The sequence below is a fragment of the Salvelinus fontinalis genome, chromosome 37, assembly GCF_029448725.1.
Source record: "Salvelinus fontinalis isolate EN_2023a chromosome 37, ASM2944872v1, whole genome shotgun sequence".
Taxonomy (NCBI): domain Eukaryota; kingdom Metazoa; phylum Chordata; class Actinopteri; order Salmoniformes; family Salmonidae; genus Salvelinus; species Salvelinus fontinalis.
Window position 1 is genome coordinate 22,474,415 of NC_074701.1, and position 19,988 is coordinate 22,494,402.

The following is a 19,988-nucleotide window of genomic DNA, read 5'->3' on the forward strand; positions in this document are numbered from 1 at the left end:
TCCATCTGAACAACAGAATCACACCATGCATAATAGTTAGCCTGGGTACCAGTCTGTTTAGCTATCATTCCACTGCTTGTCACTCCTTGTCATGTACCAAACAAATGACAGAGTACAAGGAGGGAATGTTAGTGGAAACAGACTGGATTTCAGGCTATAATATGGTATGCATTTTCCTGAGAATGTATAATAATAATAAGGGTGTGAAATGTATCTGTTTGATGCATCCGCTGGTTTGCTTGTGAATTCCCATACTAACTTTGAAGTGTAATTTTGTGGTGCAGTGCGACAAAAGTATTCTTTCCATCTATGGACTGGAGAGAATTCCTATATCATGTTATATCATTCTGAACTGTGAGTGTGGGAGAGATAGGGAAGAGAGAAAGAGAATGAGGACATGTAGGTACAGTATATGGAATCTGAAGCTGAATTGATTAGTGCATCACAATAAATTCCCAGGAGTGTTGAAGTTGAAATGTCCAGTGCATTGGACAGCTTCCGATTTAGGGGCAGTTTGAAACAAGACAGGTCTCATAAGCAAAAGAAAGCGAGAGTTGGGCATCCAGGAATTACTACAGACCTTCACTGCCATCTGCAGAAAAACGACTGAACTGCCTTCAAGGATCTTATTACCTGTGTTATATTTTTCTCATCCTATTATCTTATTTTCACCCAGAGAGGAATGAAAGATATATTCTTATAAATGGATTAAAATGATCCAGTGTAAACCTTCTCACTCCAAAGGGACAGTCTTTGCATCAGGATACGTTCCCCATTGGTTGAAGTTATAGCCAAATGTAATTTAATTTCAGTCAATTTATCTCCTTACAGCAAGTCCACATTACAATGACTATCGATTCTAACAGCTTCTATCTTGGGGCAATTTGTATTAAGCTAGTCCTCACCAATAAGCAAAAAGCCCAACTTCAACCATCTTATCCTGCCAAGAACCAGCCCTTTGAGGTAGCTGGCATCCAATTGTAATGTCAGCTCCCTATATTTCCTATCCCCCTAGGATAAGAAAACAAAACTACAGTTCACAAGTTGTTCAAATTAAGTTTGTCTTTATTCCAGAGCCTTTCAGACTTGAGGCACAGTACATTATCTGTCCATTCAGGACATTAATCGAAACAAAAAGTCACACAGAGAGGGAGAGAATTTGACACCAGGACTAGGAATTTACAATGGACCTTCACTGCCACTTGCAGACAGACAAAATACTGCCTTGAAGGATATCTTTATCGAACCAGGGTCTGTAGTGACGCCTCTAGCCCTGAGATGCAGTGCCTTAGACCGCTGCACCACTCAAGAGCCCAATCTTATGGCAATGTTCTTCAAATCTTCTTCTTCTCTTCTTTTCCTGATATAAGGATTCAATTATTTATATACTTTGTGAATCTATAATTCCAAATGGTATCTATGAGCTTGTCCCGAGTCATGAAAAGAAGACACTGAGTATTTACATATGGGGTTTTGTGCAAGACCAATAAGAATCTTAGACTGAACTGCTGTATTTTCCACAATATGCATCATTGCTCACAATGCATTTTGTTGACTATAATTCTATCCTCCTGATTCTTGGATTACAGGCAACATCCGTATCGAGCTAAAGGATAGAGCTGCCGTTTTCAAGGCATGGGACACTAATCAGGACGCTTATAGAAATCTCGCTATGCCCTCAGACTAACCATAAAATAGGCAAAGCATTCAATACAGGACTAAGATTGAATCCTAGGGCCTCCCGGGTGGCGCAGTGGTCTAGGGCACTGCATCGCAGTGCTAACTGCGCCACCAGAGTCTCTGGGTTCGCGCCCAGGCTCTGTCGCAGCCGGCCGCGACCGGGAGGTCCGTGGGGCGACGCACAATTGGCATAGCGTTGTCCGGGGTAGGGAGGGTTTGGCCGGTAGGGATATCCTTGTCTCATCGCGCTCCAGCGACTCCTGTGGCGGGCCGGGCGCAGTGCGCGCCAACCAAGGGGGCCAGGTACACAGTGTTTCCTCCGACACATGGGTGCGGCTGGCTTCCGGGTTGGAGGCGCGCTGTGTTAAGAAGCAGTATGGCTGGTTGGGTTGTGCTTCGGAGGACGCATGGCTTTCGACCTTCGTCTCTCCCGAGCCCGTACGGGAGTTGTAGCGATGAGACAAGGTAGTAATTACTAGCGATTGGATACCACGAAAATTGGGGAGAAAATGGGATAAAAAATAAATAAAAAAAATAAAAAAAATAAAAAAAGATTGAATCCTACTACACTGGCTCTGACGCTCGTCGGATGTGGCAGGGCTTACAAACTATTACAGACTACAAAGGCAAACCCAGCCAAGAGCTGCCCAGTGAAGCAAGCCTACCAGACGAGCTAAATGCCTTTTATGCTTGCTTCAAGGCAAGCAACACTAAAGCATGCATGAGAGTACCAGCTGTTCCGGATGACTGTGTGATCACGCTCTCCATAGCCAATGTGAGCAAGACCTTTAAATAGGTCAACATTCACAAGGCCGCACGGCCAGACGGATTACCAGGACGTGTACGAGGACGAACTGGCAAATGTCTTCACTGCATTTTCAACCTCTCCCTGATCGAGTCTGTAATACCTACATGTTTCAAGCAGACCACCATAGTCCCTGTGCTCAAGTAAGCGAAGGTAACCTGCCTAGATGACTACTGCCCCGTGCGACTCACATCAGTAGCCATGAAGCACTTTGAAAGGCTGGTCATGGCTCACATCAACACCATAATCCCGGAAACTCTAGACCCACTCCAATTCGCATACCGCCCCAACAGATCCACAAATTACGTAATCTCAATTGCACTCCACACTGCCCTTTTTCATCTGGACAAAAGGAACACCTATGTGAGAATGCTGTTCATTAACTAAAGCTCAGCGTTAAACAACATAGTGCTCACAAAGCTCATCACTAGGCTAAGGACTAGGGATGCACGATATATCAGTAAGCATATCAGAATCGGACGATATTAGCTAAAAATGCCAACATCAGCATCATCCCGATGTCTAGTTTAATGGCGATGTGCAAAACCGATTTCAAAGCTGACTTGCATACCTATATAACGTAGGTAGATGACGTAATGACGCCACGAAAAATACAGCGCTACAAAGAACAAAAGCAGAAGAATACTAAGCGCACACCAACAACTAAACAAGTTCAAGTCGAGCAGTCATTTGAAAGAGTAAGAAAATTTCAGCAAGACAACTCAAAGGGGAAGTCCATTAACACCAAGATAATGGAATGGGGCTTAGGATCGAGCCTTGGGGTACTCCCTTGGTGACAGGCAGTGGCTGAGACAGCAGATGTTCTGACTTTATACAGTACACTGCACTCTTTGAGAGAGGTAGTTAGCAAACCAGGCCAAAGACCCCTCAGAGACACCAATACTCCTTAGCCGGCCCACAAGAATGGAATGGTCTACCGTATCAAAAGCTTTGGCTAAGTCAATAAAAATAGCAGCATATCATTGCTTAGAATCAAGGGCAATGGTGGCATCATTTAGGACCTTTAAGGTTGCAGTGACACATCCATAAACTGAGTGGAAACGAGATTGCATACCAGAGAGAATACTATAGACATCAAGAAAGCCAGTCGGTTGATTATTGACAAGTTTTTCCAACACTTTTGGTAAACAGCGGAAAATAGAAATTGGCCTATAACATTTAGGATCAGCTTGATCTCCTCCTTTAAATAACAGATGCAGCGTCATTGCCTTCCAAGCAATGGGAACCTCCCCAGAGAGGAGAGAGAGGTTAAAAAGGTCAGAGATAGGCTTGGCGATGATAGGGGCAGAAACCTTAAAGAAGAAAGGGTCTCTAAACCATCTGACCCAGATGTTTTTTTGGGTTCAAGTTTAAGGACCTCCTTTAGCACCTTTGACTCAGTGACCGCCTGCAGGGAGAACCTTTGCAGTGGGGCAGGGGTAAAAGAGGGAGAAGCTAGTCACATTAGAAGGGGTGGGAGATGAGTAAATGTTAGACGGGCAAAGAGGCATGACTGAGTCAAATTGGAATCCTGACTTAATGAAGTGGTGATTAAAGAGCTCAGCCATGTGCTCCTTGTCAGTAACAACCACATCATCAACATTAAGGGACATGGGCAGCTGTGAGGAGGGTTTATTCTCCAGGTCTTTAACCGTTTTCCAGAACTTATTGGGGTTAGACGCACAGAGAGAGAACTGCTCCTTAAAGTAACTAATTTTGGTAGCCTGAGTGCACTTATTTCTCATTTGCCTGAATTAGAGCCAGTCAGCCTGAGTATGCGTGTGCCGAGCCTTTCACCAAATGGAATTCTTGAGGTGGAGTAACTCTGCCAGATCACGGTCGAACCAGGGACTGAACCTGTTTTTAATTCTCATTTTCTTTATGGGGGCGTAGTTGTCAACAATACCAATGAAAAAAAGAAAGAAAAGAAGGTCCAAGGTCTTCGACAGAGGGGATCAAGCTGATTCCAGACCAATTTACAGAGGCCAGATCATGAAGGAAAGCTTGCTCATTAAAGTTTTTTAGCAAGCGTCTTTGACAAATCAGGACAGGTCATTTCACTGAGCAGCCATTACAAACACAGGCTGTAAAACATTGATCACTAAGGTCATTACAGAAAACACCAGACTGATACCTGTCAGGATTATTTGTGAGGATAACATCAAGGAGAGTAATCTTTTCTGTTTTTTTCCCCCCGGAGTTATCTTGTGGGATTGTTAATAATCTGAAAAAGATTTAGGGAGTCCCATTGCTTTAGGACTTCGACAGGTGGTTTAAACATGTCCCAGTTTAGGTCACCTAGCAGGACAAATTCGGATTTAGTGTATGGGGCCAGGAGAGTGCATAGGGCATTTGGAGTACAGGCCGGTGCTGATGGTGGACGATTACACCCAGCAAAGGCAACAAAGAGCTATTTGAAAGTTAATGCTTAAAAACAGCATATTAAATTATTTGGGGACAGACTTGGTAGAGGCGACCGAGCACTGAAGGTGATCCTTGGTAAAGACTGCCACTCCACCACCTTCGGAAGATCTGTCTTGCCGAAAAAGGTTATAACCAGAAAGGTTAACATCACTGTTCAAAAAACTATTTCTTAACCATGTCTCAGCAATGACCAACACATCTGGATTGGAGCTGTGAACCCACACTTTCAATTTATCAATTTTAGGTAATAAGCTTCTAGTGTTAACGTGCAGAAAACCCAGGCTTTTATGAGAGCAGAAATCAGTGAAGCAGATATTGGAGCACAAGTCAGAATTGGGCCTAGCAACGTTAGATGGGCCAGGGTGTAAATGCACATTGCCAGATATCAAAAGCAGTAAAACAATCAGGCAGAGGATAGGGAGAGCTCTGCAGTGTTGATTTATGACATTTGAATGTGCATTAGATGGCTTTCTGTCTCTGACTGTCACTCGATGGCTCGTTGTTCCTTGCATGCGATTGGCTGTGGTCTTGGGGGCAGCATGCAGCCTGGGAGACAGTTTTGCCTGTCAGGCACTGTTCAGGGATTAAACGCCCCACGAGCCTCAAGCTGGAGCGGCAGGTAGCTTAGTGGTTAGAGCATTGGACTTATAACCGAAAGGTTGCAAGATTGAATCCCTGAGCCGACAAGGTAAAAATCTGTCACTCTGCCCCTGAACAAGGCAGTTAACCCACTGTTTCTAATTGTAGAAATAGGTGGGGTTTGTGACTTTGTGGCTATTGTAACTAGTGACGACCAGCTCCATGTGTGCACTTATATCAGTGCATTCGTACCTAAACAAATATTATGGATATAATGTCAAGATAATTGTCTTTCTGCCCTAACAGTTGGATTAGTTGTCCACAAAGCAGCACAGCGGGCTGTCTAGCTCCCGCCTATCCTTTCTTTGGATTGGTAGATACATCTCATTATTTTAATAATTGAATATTCGATAAGGGTTGTTGGCGTCAATCATTTGTATTCAATGGATAGAGATCCTATGCTACTAGCCTCATGTTATGAATATGCATAGCCATCTCGACACAACTCCGACATAAAGTGTTTTTTTTCAATAAACATTGCGGGGATGTCATGTATCCTACTTATATCAGTGCATTCGTAACAACCTAAGCATTACGGAACGTATATTCAATCAAATAAACCTGACACAGTAAATAAGACACTCATTTTTTTGTTGACCAAATTTGACTCTCTCTTGACCTCCATACAAAAAAATTATCGATTCCTGGGTGATAAACGCCACCTGCTTGAGGGAGACGAATTTTCTCTTCCTCTGACCAAAGACCGTACACACTGTGCTAGTAGTGTACATGTGAGCAGTGCATGCATGAAGTTCACCAACGACAGCCCATAAGTTACTAGCCAATCACATTTCAGTTAGCCGATGTCAACAAAAGATTTCATTATAATTGTTTTCCTGCTGCCTGGTAGTGTTGCACAACAACTTCTAGTGCTTACTTGTGATCGATTAATATAAGACCAAACGTTTTCATAGTTCGTCGACAGAGCTCTATCGGTAGATTCGAACGCGTTTTAAATAAACATGTCGCTTCAGAAGGAAATTCCGTATGAGGAGAACTTGCAGGGTCAGTACAGAAATTAAATATCAAATACGCTACTTTTTAGCTAACGTTAGCTGACCACATAATTTGTATGCAAGTCTATATAGCTGACTAACAAACTAGTTAATATACCTAACGTTAGTTCAGCTAATGTTGGCCTCAACTGGAATTATCAGGTCAGGGGAATATTGTTAAGGCCTGTCAAATAATAGCTAACGTAACTACTGTCAAATAATAGCTAACGTAACCTGTCAAATAATAGCTAACGTCAACACTAAACGCGACAAAGGAAAATATCTAGCTAACGTTACTAGCTAAGTTGCCAAACTAGTTTCTATCTATCTGTGGGTAATATGTATCCCCAGGTTCCTGGGTGGAGCTGCACTATAACATTGGCAGTGGGAGTCAGGTGTGCCAGGAGCAGATCTCAACAACCACTCTTGATGTAGACCTGGAGAAGTTACTACTAGACGCCCAACACGAGTCAAGCAGGAGTACCTCGAGAGGAAGCTCACAATGTGACAGGTATGGGGAAAGGAAATGGTTACAGTGTTGAGCCTTAGTGTCTTAGGAAACCAGAAGATGAATTGCATTGAATTCTATGTCGGTCAGAAATTAGTGTTTCTATCAGGGAAGTTACCTCTCACGACCTCTACAAGCAAGAATGTTGAATACAGTTATATATTTAAACTACCTGTTGCCCGTGCAGTTGTACCTTTTTGGGGTTAGGAATGTGAAACAATATATCCACAGGAGAGTATAATTAAATAAACATTTCAAAGCCCTGGTAGTGCTTTCAGATTTCTATCATCTGAAGCATGTGCAGAACTGTGTAAACCCGTATTTTTATCTTGTGCACATGCTTCAGGTTATAGAATTCTGAACCATCTCTTTGAAAACTAAATCAAATCAAACTTTATTTGTCACATGCGCTGAATACAACAAGTGTAGACCTTACCGTGAAATGCTTACTTACAAGCCTTTAACCAACAATGCAGTTCAAGAAGAGTTAAGCCAATATTTACCAAATAAACTAAAGTAAAAATTCAATAAAAAAATTTGGGAAAGTAACACAATAACAAAAACAAGGCTATATACAGGGGGTACCAGTACCGAGTCAGTGTGCGGAGGTACAGGTTAGTTGAGGTAATTGTACATGTAGGTAGGGGTGAAGTGACTATGCATAGATAATAAACAGCAAGTAGCAGCAGTGTACAAAACAATTGGAAGGGGGGGGTCAATGTAATAGTCCGGTGGCCATTTGATTAATTGTTCAGCAGTCTTATGGCTTGGGGGTAGAAGCTGTTGAAGAGCCTTTTGGTCCTAGACTTGGCGCTCCGGTACCACTTGCTGTGCGGTAGCAGAGAAAAAAGTCTATGACTTGGGTGACTGGAGCCACTTGACAATTTTATTGGCTTTCCTCTGACACCGCCTATTGTATAGGTCCTGGATGGCAGGAAGCTTAGTCCCAGTGATGTACTGGGCCGTACGCGCTACCCTCTGGAGCACTGTATGGTCAGATGCCGAGCAGTTGCCATACCAGGCGGTGACGCAACCGGTCAGGATGCTCTCAATGGTGCAGCTGTAGAACTTCTTGAGGATCTGGGGACCCATACCAAATATTTTCAGTCTTCTGAGGGGGAAAAGGTTTTGTCGTGCCCTCTTCACGACTGTCTTGGTGTGTTTGGACCATGATAGTTCGTTGGTGATGTGGACACCAAGGAACTTGAAGCTCTCGACCCACTCCACTACAGCCCCATTGATGTTGATGTTACATTTTCCTGTAGTCAACGATCAGCTCCTTTGTCTTGCTCACATTGAGGGAGAGGTTGTTGTCCTGGCACCACACTGCCAGGTCTCTGACCTCCTCCCTATAGGCCCTTCTCATTGTTGTCGGTGATCAGGCCTACCACTGTTGTGTCGTCAGCAAACTTAATGATGGTGTTGGAATCGTGTTTGGCCATGCAGTCATGGGTGAACAGGGAGTACAGGAGTGGACTAAGTACACACCCCTGAGGGGCCCCAGTGTTGAGGATCAGCGTGGCAGACGGGTTGTTGCCTACTACCCTTACCACCTGGGGGTGGCCCATCAGGAAGTCCAGGATCCAGTTGCAGAGGGAGGTGTTTAGTCCCAGGGTCCTTAGCTTAGTGATGAGCTTTGTGGGCACTATGCTGTTGAACCTGAGCTGTAGTCAATGAACAGCATTCTCACATAGGTGTTCCTTTTGTCTAGGTGGGAAAGGGCAGTGTGGAGTGCGGTTGAGATTGCGTCATCGTGGATCTGTTTGGGCGGTATGCGAATTGGAGTGGGTCTAGGGTATCCGGGAGGATGCTGTTGCTGTGAGCCATGACCAGCCTTTCAAAGCACTTCATGGCTACCAATGTGAGTGCTATGGGTCGGTAATCATTTAGGCAGGTTACCTTCGCACAATTGGGCACAGGGACTATGGTAGTCTGCTTGAAATATGTAGGTATTACAGACTCAGTCAGGGATAGGTTGAAAATGTCCTGGTAATCATTCTGGCTCCACGACTTTGTGAATGTTTACCTGTTTAAAGGCCTTGCAAAAATCACTGAGGTTGGAGAGTTATATCTCCCTCACCAACTTCATGCATCGGTTGTCAGAGCAGCTTACTGATCGCTGCAGCTGTACACAGCCCATCTGTATTTTTTTTTATTTCACCTTTATTTAAACAGTTAGGCTAGTTGAGAACAAGTTCTCATTTACAACTGCGACCTGGCCAAGATAAAGCAAAGCAGTGCGACACAAACAACAACACAGAGTTACACATGGAATAAACAAACATACAGTCAATAATATAATAGAAAAAGTATATTACAGTGTGTGCAAATGATGTAGGATAAGATAAGGCAATAAATAGGCCATAGTGGCGAGATAATTACAACATAGAAGTTAAACACTGGAGTGATAGCTGTGCAGAAGATGAGTGTGCAAGTAGAGATACTGTGGTGCAAAGGAGAAAAAAAGAAAAAAAATTAACAGTATGGGGATGAGGTAGTTGGATGGGCTATTTACAAATGGGCTATGTGCAGTGATCTGTGAGTTGCTCTGACAGCTGGTGCTTAAAGTAAGTGACGGAGATATGAGTCTCCAGCTTCAGTGATTTTTGCAGTTAGTTCCAGTCATTGGCAGCAGAGAACCCCCTTTGGGGGTGACCAGTGAGATATACCTGCTGGAGCGCGTGCTACGGGTGGGTGCTGCTATGGTGAGCAGTGAGCTGAGATAAGACGGGTCTTTACCTAGCAAAGACTTATAGATGACCTGGAGCCAGTGGGTTTGGCGATGAATATGAAGCGAGTGCCAGCCAACGAGAGCATACAGTCGTGGCGAAAAGTTTTGAGAATGACACAAATATTAATTTTCACAAAGTCTGCTGCCTCAGTTTGTATGATGGCAATTTGCATATACTCCAGAATGTTATGAAGAGTGATCAGATGAATTGCAATTAATTGCAAAGTCCCTCTTTGCCATGCAAATAAACTGAATCCCCCCAAAAACATTTCCACTGCATTTCAGCCCTGCCACAAAAGGACCAGCTGACATCATGTCAGTGATCTCTCGTTAACACAGGTGTGAGTGTTGACGAGGACAAGGCTGGAGATCACTCTGTCATGCTGATTGAGTTTGAATAACAGACTGGAAGCTTCAAAAGGAGGGTGGTTCTTGGAATCATTGTTCTTCCTCTGTCAACCATGGTTACCTGGAAGGAAACACGTGCTGTCATCATTGCTTTGCACAAAAAGGGCTTCACAGGCAAGAATATTGCTGCCAGTAAGATTGCACCTAAATCAACCATTTATCGGATCATCAAGAACTTCCATGAGAGCGGTTCAATTGTTGTGAAGAAGGCTTCAAGGCGCCCAAGAAAGTCCAGCAAGCACCAGGACCGTCTCCTAAAGTTGATTCAGCTGCGGGATCGGGGCACCACCTGTACAGAGCTTGCTCAGGAATGGCAGCAGGCAGGTGTGAGTCCATCTGCACGCACAGTGATGCGAAGACTTTTGGAGGATGGTCTGGTGTCAAGAAGGGCAGCAAAGAAGCCACTTCTCTCCAGGAAAAACATCAGGGACAGACTGATATTCTGCAAAAAGTACAGGGATTGGACTGCTGAGGACTGGGGTAAAGTCATATTTTCTGATGAATCCCCTTTCCGATTGTTTGGGGCATCCGGAAAAAAGCTTGTCTTGAGAAAACAAGGTGAGTGCTACCATCAGTCCTGTGTCATATCAACAGTAAAGCATCCTGAAAGCATTCATGTGTGGGTTTCTTCTCAGCCAAGGGAGTGGGCTCACTCACAATTTTGCCTAAGAGCACAGCCATGAATAAAGAATGGTTCCAACACATCCTCCCAGAGCAACTTCTCCCAACCATCCAGGAACAGTTTGGCGATGAACAATGCCTTTTCCAGCATGATGGAGCACCTTGCCATAAGGCAAAAGTGATAACTAAGTGGCTCAGGGAACAAAACATCGATATTTTGGGTCCATGGCCAGGGAACCTCCCAGACCTTAATCCCATTGAGAACTTGTGGTCAATCCTCAAGAGGCGGGTGGAGAAACAAAAAACAAATTCTGACAAACTCCAAGCATTGATTATGCAAGAATGGGCTGCGATCAGTCAGGATGTGCCCCAGAAGTTAATTGACAGCATGCCAGGGCGGATTGCAGAGGTCTTGAAAAAGAAGGGTCAACACTGCAAATATTGACTCTTTGCATCAACTTCATGTACTTGTCAATAAAAGTCCCTGACACTTATTAAATGCTTGTAATTATACTTCAGTATTCCATAGTAACACCTGACAAAAATATCTAAAGACACTGAAGCAGCAAACTTTGTGAAAAATAAATATTTGTGTCATTCTCAACTTTTGGCCACGACCTGTACATGTCGCTGTGGTGGGTAGTATATGGGGCTTTGGTGACAAAATGGATGGCACTGTGATAGACTGCATCCAATTTGCTGTTTAGAGTGTTGGAGGCTATTTTGTAAATGGCATCCCCGAAGTCAAGGATCGGTAGGATAGTCAGTTTTACGAGGGTATGTTTGGCAGCATGAGTGAAGGATGCTTTGTTGCGAAATAGGAAGCCAATTCCAGATTTAATTTTGGATTGGAGATGCTTAATATGAGTCTGGAAGGAGAGTTTACAGTCTAACCAGACACCTAGGTATTTGTCATTATCCACATTAGAGGTCGACCGATTATTATTTTTCAACACCGATACCGATTATTGAAGGGCCAAAAAGCCGATACCGATTAATCGGCCGATTTTTATTTAATTATTTTTTATTTTTTATATACATTTATTTTTTATAATGACAATTACAACAATACTGAATGAACACTTATTTTAACTTAATATAATACATCAATAAAAGCAATTTAGCCTCAAATAAATAATGAAACATGTTCAATTTGGTTTAAATAATGCAAAAACAAAGTGTTGGAGAAGAAAGTAAAAGTGCAATATGTGCCATGTAAGAAAGCTAACGTTTAAGTTCCTTGCTCGGAACATGAGAACATATGAAGTTGGTGGTTCCTTTTAACATGAGTCTTCAATATTCTCAGGTAATAAGTTTTAGGTTGTAGTTATTATAGGACTATTTCTCTCTATACCATTTGTATTTCATTAACCTTTGACTATTGGATGTTCTTATAGGCACTTTAGTATTGCCAGTGTAACAGTATAGCTTCCGTCCCTCTCCTCGCTCCTCCCTGGGCTCGAACCAGGAACACAACGACAACAGCCACCCTCGAAGCAGCGTTACCCATGCAGAGCAAGGGGAATAACCACTCCAAGTCTCAGAGCGAGTGACGTTTAAAACGCTATTAGCGCGCACCCCGCTAACTAGCTAGCCATTTCACATCGGTTACATCAGCCTAATCTCGGGAGTTGATAGGCTTGAAGTCATAAACAGCAGAGCTGCTGGCAAAACGCACGAAAGTGCTGTTTGAATGAATGCTTACGAGCCTGCTGCTGCCTACCACCGCTTAGTCAGACTGCTCTATCAAATCATAGACTTATTTATAACATAATAACACACAGAAATACGAGCCTTAGGTCATTAATATGGTCGAATCCGGAAACTATCATCTCGAAAACAAGACGTTTCTTCTTTCAGTGAAATACGGAACCGTTCCGTGTTTTATCTAACGGGTGGCATCCATAAGTCTAAATATTCCTGTTACATTGCACAACCTTCAATGTTATGTCATAATTACGTAAAAATCTGGCAAATTAGTCGGCCCAAACTGTTGCATGTACACTGACTGCTTGCAATGAACGCAAGAGAAGTGACACAAAGAAGGAGAGTTGTATGGCATTGAAGCTCGTCTGGAGGTTAGTGTCCAAAGAAGGGCCAGACGTATACAGAATGGTGTCGTCTGCGTAGAGGTGGATCAGAGAATCACCAGCAGCAAGAGCAACATCATTGATGTATACAGAGAAAAGAGTCGGCCCGAGGATTGAACTCTGTGGCACCCCCATAAAGACTGCCAGAGGTCCAGACATATAGCCCATCCAAGCAACTACCTATCTCGTCCCCAAATTTAAAAAAAAATCCTGCTCTTTTGCACACCAGTATTTCTACTTGCACATCCTCATCTGCACATCTGTCACTCCAGTATTAACTGCTAAATTGTAATTACTTTGCCACTATGGCCTATTTATTGCCTTACCTCCTTACTTCATTTGCACACACTGTATACAGATTTTCTATTGTGTCATTGACTGTACGTTTGTTTATCCCATGTGTAACTCTGTTGTTATTTTTGTTGCACTGCTTTGCTTTGCTTTATCTTGGCCAGGTCGCAGTTGTAAATGAGAACTTGTTCTCAACTGGCCTACCTGGTGAAATATATATATATTTTTAAATAACCCTCTTGGTAGCCAATGTTTATTTATCACACTGTCATCCAGAACAGCAGTTGCTCTCGTGCATGCTTCAATGTTGCTTGCCTCAAAGCGAGCATTAAAGGCATTTAGCTCATCTGGTAGGCTTGCGTCACTGGGCAGCTCATGTCTGGGTTTCCCTTTGTAGTCCGTAATAGTTTTCAAGCCCTGCCACATCCGATGTGCATCAGAGCCAGTGTAGTAGGATTCAAACTTAATCCTGTATTGATGCTTTCTTGTTTGAGGGCATAGCGGGATTTCTAATAAGCGTCCGGATTAGTGTCTCGCTTCTTGAAAGCGGCAGCTCTAGCCTTTAGCTCAATACGGATGTTGCCTGTAATGCATGGCTTCACTGTGGGGGGGACGTCGTCGATGCACTTATTGATGAAGCCGGTGACTGAGGTGGTATACTCCTCAATGCCATTGGATGAATCCCGGAACATATTCCAGTCTGTGCTAGCAAAACAGTCCTGTAGCGTAGAATCAGTGTCATCTGACCACTTCCATATTGAGCAAGTCACTGGTACTTCCTGCTTTAGTTTTTGCTTGTAAGCAGGAATCAGGAGGATATAATTATGGTCAGATTTGCCAAATGGAGGGCAGGGGAGAGCTTTGTATACATCTCTGTGTGTGGAGTACAGGTGGTCTAGAGTTTTAATTTAATTGAATTATTTTTTAGGTTGCGCATGTGACATGCTGGTAAAACTGATTTAAGTTTGCCTGCATTAAAATCCCCGGCCACTAGGAGAGCTGCTTCTGGATGAGCATTTTCTTGTTTGCTTATGGCCTTATACAGCTCGTTGAGTGGGAAATTAGTGCCAGCATCGGTCTATGGTGGTAAATAGATGGCTACGAATAATTTAGATGAGAACTCTCTTGGTAGATAGTGTGGTCTACAGCTTATCGTAAGGTACTCTACCTCAGGCGAGCAATACATCGACACCTTTTTAATATTACACATCGCGCACCAGCTGTTATTGACAAAAAGACACACACCCCCACCCGTCGTCTTACCAGATGTAGCATCTCTGTTCTGCCAGTGCATGAAATATCCCGCCAGCTCTATATTATCCGTGTCGTCGTTCAGGTATTACAGTTCTTAATGTCCCGTTGGTAGGGTAATCGTATGTTATCAATTTTATTTTGCATGTTAGCAAGTAGAACGGAAGGCAGTGGGAGTTTACTCGCTCGCCGACGGATTCTCAGAAGGCAACCTGATCTGCATCCTCTTTTGCTCCGTATTTTCTTCACGCAAATGACAGGGATTTGGGCCTGTTCCCGGGAGAGCAGTGCATCCTTCTTGTCAGACTCGTTAAAGGAAAAAGCTTCTTCCAGTTCGTGGTGAGTAATCGCTGTTCTGATGTCCAGAAGTTATTTTCGGTCATAATAGACGGTAGCAGCAACATTATGTACAAAAGAAGTTAAAAAATAAGTTACAAAAAAACTAACAAAATAGCACAATTTGGTCAGGATTATGTAAAATGTCAGCCATCCTCTTCGGCGCCATCTTAGTGGATATATGGTCTCACATTCCTACTGCAAACCGGTAAGGTATATTAAAATATAATTTTATTCAACATTTTGGCTTGTAGAGGTTGTGAGAGGAAACTTTCCTGATTCAAATGCTCGTTTTTGCCCCTTATACAATTAAATGCATTTCAACATATGGTTTCCAGGCAAAGCCTTGGTATCCCTGTTCAAGGCCTGAGAATGTGGAGATAAGGATTATGTCATTTATAATGCTCTTTCTTAGCAGATTACCTCATACACATTTCAAAAGTTCTAGGGATGTCCTGAGTCATCTTTATTGTCTATCTTTCCAGTCCGCTTAGGTCACAGACTCCTCTTCTTCTGTTTAGAGGCTCAGAGGGAAACAGTTCACAGGTAAATACATGGTCCTTAGGGGTTGTAAGGTTGTCTTCTGATATGTATTGTGATGTTCAGAGGGTAATAATTCATGATAATACCAGACTTTACATTTGGTGAATAATAGAAACATGTTTGTGATTATAATGTGGAAAGTGGTTTTACTAAGGAATTTCTTCATTGATTTCAGTCTGAGGAAGATAACCAAGAAAGAATCCGGGAAGTAGAGAATCTACTGAAGAAGAATGCTGACTGGATCTGGGACTGGTCCAGTCGTCCTGAGAACAACCCACCAAAGTGCATAGTACCTCGTAATTATATACAGTAGGGCCCAATGTTCATAATGCTGAAGATGGAAATGGAATGTAGAGAGAGAACATTTTGGCACAACTGAATTGTATAGATAATTTTAGAGGTCTTAGTGGATGAGAGACTTATTTTAAAAGAAACTCCCTGCAATTCTACACATTTTGACATGCAGCTGCGAGAAAATGTTGCAAATGTCCTGCAATTCTACATATTCTACCATGGAGCTGAAAAAAAAATCTTGCCGTTTTAAAACTAATTTCCTGCAATTATATGCATTTTGCCATAGCTAATGCTGTATTCTTTTGCTCAAACATAATAACAAAATCATTACTGCTAAAGTCATTGTTTTGGGAATTTTACATTTTCTCTGACTGTCTAGCTTTTATTTTGGTGATTTGTAAATTCTCAAAGATTATATTATATATGAAAAAATAATGGTCCATAATCTTTATACAACGAGTGTGTCTCATCATGAATGCTGATGGGTTAAAACCGCATTCCAGCTGGTGTCTATTCCACAACGTACCACCGACTAATTCTATGACGTTAACATTTCCTGTGCAATCCACTGTCTCATCAGCCCAGCCAGGCAATTTATCAACTTCTCCACTATAAAAACATTTAAACGTTATCTCACATTTATTTTAGTCTTAACATTTAGTTTTCAACAGTGGAGATTTGTATAAACCTTGCTGTCTGTCTCTGACATTTGCAACATTGTTTCAATATTCAAATTACATCTCCAGCTGTCCTGTATTAATGAACGTGTGAGGGATGAGACAGACAGACAGGCAGCATTTCTCAGCCAGTCGAAATCATGAATCAGCATAATTTTTATGGATATATATCAATAGAAAACAGGTCAAGCAATACGAATTGCAGCTAGTTTGATTTCTTTCCAGCTTCAGTTTGAAGTGATTGTGTTAGTTGTGTTGTTGGCTAGCGCCTCTGAACAACCATGTCCTGACGAGCCCATTTTCTATGCCGGGCGAAACTGTTCACCATTAGCTCATTGTTGTGGATGGATCCAAATAAATGTCACTAGAAAACAGCTTAAACAAACTCAAATGCATTTACTTAGTGGTTATTCTGGCTGCACTTTTTGACGTGACTGTAAATTAGTCGTAGTTGGCTAGCTAGCAAGTAAGGGATAAGAATGTTGCCAGCCAGTATGGCAATGGAATATTTAGAACGAACGACTGGGTTGTGTCCATACATGAAGAACAAAAACACTGAACGACTGGGTTGCGTCTACGGCAAACGAACCGATAGAACGAACGACCTGTCGGCTTGGGTAGCAACCCTATATTTGTGTCGGGACTATATCTTGTGGAAGGATGAAATAATATGAATACATTAATCAAAATAACGCTTTTAATGGAAATATGTAAATCATTATTTAAAAATGTTGGTAACCCGTTGTATAAAAGTGATAATGCTCTCGAAGTCTGTGTTTGGAGGATATATTGGCACGGTTTACCAGCCCGAGACGACTTTTCCCACATTTTGTTAGGTTACAGCCGTATTCAAAAATGTATTAAATAATTTTTTCCCTCGTCAATCTACACACAATACCCCATAATGACAAAGCAAAAACAGATTTTTAGACATTTTTGTTAATTTATAAAAAATAAAAACTGAAATACACATTTACATAATTATTCAGACCCTTTACTCAGTACTTTGTTGAAGCATCTTTGGCAGCGATTACAGCATCGAGTCTTCTTGGGTATGACGCTACACGCTTGGCACACCTGTATTTGGGGAGTTTCTCCCATTCTTCTCTGCAGATCCTCTCGAGCTCTGTCAGGTGTTGGTGCACAGCTATTTTCAGGTCTCTCCAGAGATGTTCAAACCTGTTTTCACTTTGTCATTGTGGGGTATTGTGTGAAGATTGCAGAGGATTTTTATTTTATTTTATCAATTTTAGAGTACGGTTGTAACGTAATAAAATGTGGAAAAAGTCTTGAGTACTTTCTGAAGGCACTATATATCTGGTTTTAGTCGTTTTAATTTTATACTGAAAGTGTTTTTCCATACCCACTGTTTAGACTTAGGCGACCAGAAAAAATGCTTAGGTGGCCCACCCAAGAATTTCAATCGCAGAAAGATACCTGTAATCACTGATTTAATATAAGATTTACTAACCCAGTTGTAACTGTGTTGTGTCTCTGTAGGGAGTTTCTGCTGAAACACCCCAGGCGCTCAGCCTCGCTCAGCATCAGGAAGACCAGCGTCATGAAGAAGGGAGGCGTTCTCTCCCCTGACTTCCTCAAGCTTTTCCTTCCTTCATTATTCATTTCTCATATACTCGCAGTTGGCCTGGGGTAAGGGACTGAGCATTTTGTAACTTAAACACAGTACAAATACATGCAGTCTATTGAATACGTTCAAAGCTGCCTTTTACTATTCCTAAAAGTATGGTGCCCCAGATGGGTGTCGAATTGTTTTGTATTTTAGCTAAATGCCTTTTGAGAGTTGTAATACAATAAAGGAAACACTACCCTGTAGAGGAAATGTAGGCTTTGTGAAAGCTTGCCGCTGGACATGGATAGATATTTCAGAGTAGCCATGATACATTTTTACTTGAATCAAAATAATATTTTGAATGGCCCTTTGCTATTTTGTTCTTCTTCTCAGGATATACATTGGGAGGCGCCTCAGCACATACAGCACCTACTGAAGCTGACGCTGCATTATGACACCACTGACTCATACAGCTGGCATGCCTTCAAATGGGGGAAACTTCAGAATCCAAGGAGGTGGTTGATGTAGCATTCTCCATTTTAGCTGATTGCCTCATCTTATTTTCTGAATGCTGTGACTGCTTCTTTCTCCCAGAAATGCCTTGAATCAGGAACTGATTTGTGCTGCCTTGTTCCTCTCGCTATTTAGAATGTTTTTTATATTGAACTGCTGCCAATTGGCATTGTTGTTTCTCATTTTCTTAAGCATATTGAGTTTGTGTTTTGCCTGTTTGTTATTTTTAAGGGAATGATTAATGTGAATGAATATTAATTGTGAAATAATTTCCTGCACTCATTTTCTTTGAAAAAAGCTGGGGTTAATACATTTCATGCAACATGTGAAAGGCAGGGTGTGAATTGCAACAAAAGTCCAACTTTTGGGGGGTCTCCAATTTAACCTATTCTCCTATTTGTTTAAAATTCTATTGTTTACTGTTAGTGGTAAAGATGAAAAAAATAAAAGCTTATTCCAAATTAAATGAACACCCTCACCACTCTGTCATGGTTTAAACCAGTGACCGTTGGTTCAGGTTCTTTCAATTGCATTCATCTCTTGTATGTCTGTCTTGAGCTTTAGCTAGCAAACATGCAACATTGTATTGACTGGATTCAGCTAGCTAGCAAACTTGCAACATTGTCAACTGAGCCCTCAGTTTCCCATGCTGATGAGCTCAGGACAGACACTTGTTTGCTTCCTGTATATCAGCCCCTTTTCAGATGTCCCAACTTTTTTATTTTTACAAAAAAGCTCAATTTGTCAGCAAGATGATTTAATTCAGGCTACAAGAGTGAAGACCCGATGACAATCACTGATGTCATTACATGTTTTGGTGTTTTGTAACAACTGTCTCTTTCCATTCATCCAATGACTGGTGCACAGTGGACTGTTTGAATGCTGGAATTAGTGGAGTGGATGAACGTGCACAGTGATTGACAATCAGATAAAAACATGTCTACAATTAGGTCCATAAATGTAGCAACTATTTGAGTACAATCATAATGTTTTGTTTGTTTTTCATAGCTATAGTATGTTACAAATACAAAACAATGTTTTTATTTGGTAACTATTTTACAGTCTCAGCTGGTACTATATTTGGTACGTAATATGCTAAGAAGTGGTACTTTCAGGTAAAGAATGAAGTACATGGTACCACATCTGCAGTGGCACTTGTTTCAAAGCATCCCAAGTTATGTAATTACCATACAGTTTTAAAGCAAATAACAAGTCAATATCACTGTGAAATAAGATGTCTCCAATTTTTTGTATGATCAGTAAGACATATAAGCTATCTTTGCTACTTACATTGTATTTTTTTGAGCGCTCAAATGAATTCCCTCATTTTCTCTGAATTCTGCAATTTACTGAATATACATCTACAGTATCATCTACAGTTGAAGTCGGACGTTTACATACACGTTAGCGAAATACATTTAAACTCAGTTTTTCACAATTCCTGACATTGAAACCTAGTAAATATTCCCTGTTTTAGGTCAGTTAGGATCACCACTTTATTTTAAGAATGTGAAATGTCAGGATAATAGGAGAGTATTATTTCAGCTTGTATTTCTTTCAGTGGGTCAGAAGTTAACATACACTCAATTAGTATTTGGTAGCGTTGCCTTTA

At 41.8% G+C, this 19,988-nt stretch overlaps 1 protein-coding gene across 1 annotated transcript; it reads left to right on the top strand.

Moving 5' to 3' along the window:
- Positions 1–6,353: 6,353 nt before the first annotated feature.
- bnip4 (BCL2 interacting protein 4) lies at positions 6,354–18,908 on the top strand. Its single transcript, XM_055902437.1, has 6 exons — positions 6,354–6,553; positions 6,895–7,054; positions 15,265–15,325; positions 15,498–15,604; positions 17,794–17,943; positions 18,257–18,908. The coding sequence occupies exons 1-6, from the start codon at positions 6,511–6,513 to the stop codon at positions 18,297–18,299; spliced, it is 564 nt and encodes a 187-aa protein (XP_055758412.1). The 5' UTR covers positions 6,354–6,510; the 3' UTR covers positions 18,300–18,908.
- Positions 18,909–19,988: the final 1,080 nt, after the last annotated feature.

Coding starts and splice junctions, on each gene's coding strand:
- bnip4 (XM_055902437.1), top strand. CDS start 6,511: ATGTCGCTTCAGAAGGAAATTCCGTATGAGGAGAACTTGCAGG. Junction 6,554..6,894: donor GTATGAGGAGAACTTGCAGG/GTCAGTACAGAA, acceptor ATGTATCCCCAG/GTTCCTGGGTGGAGCTGCAC. Junction 17,944..18,256: donor ATACTCGCAGTTGGCCTGGG/GTAAGGGACTGA, acceptor TCTTCTTCTCAG/GATATACATTGGGAGGCGCC.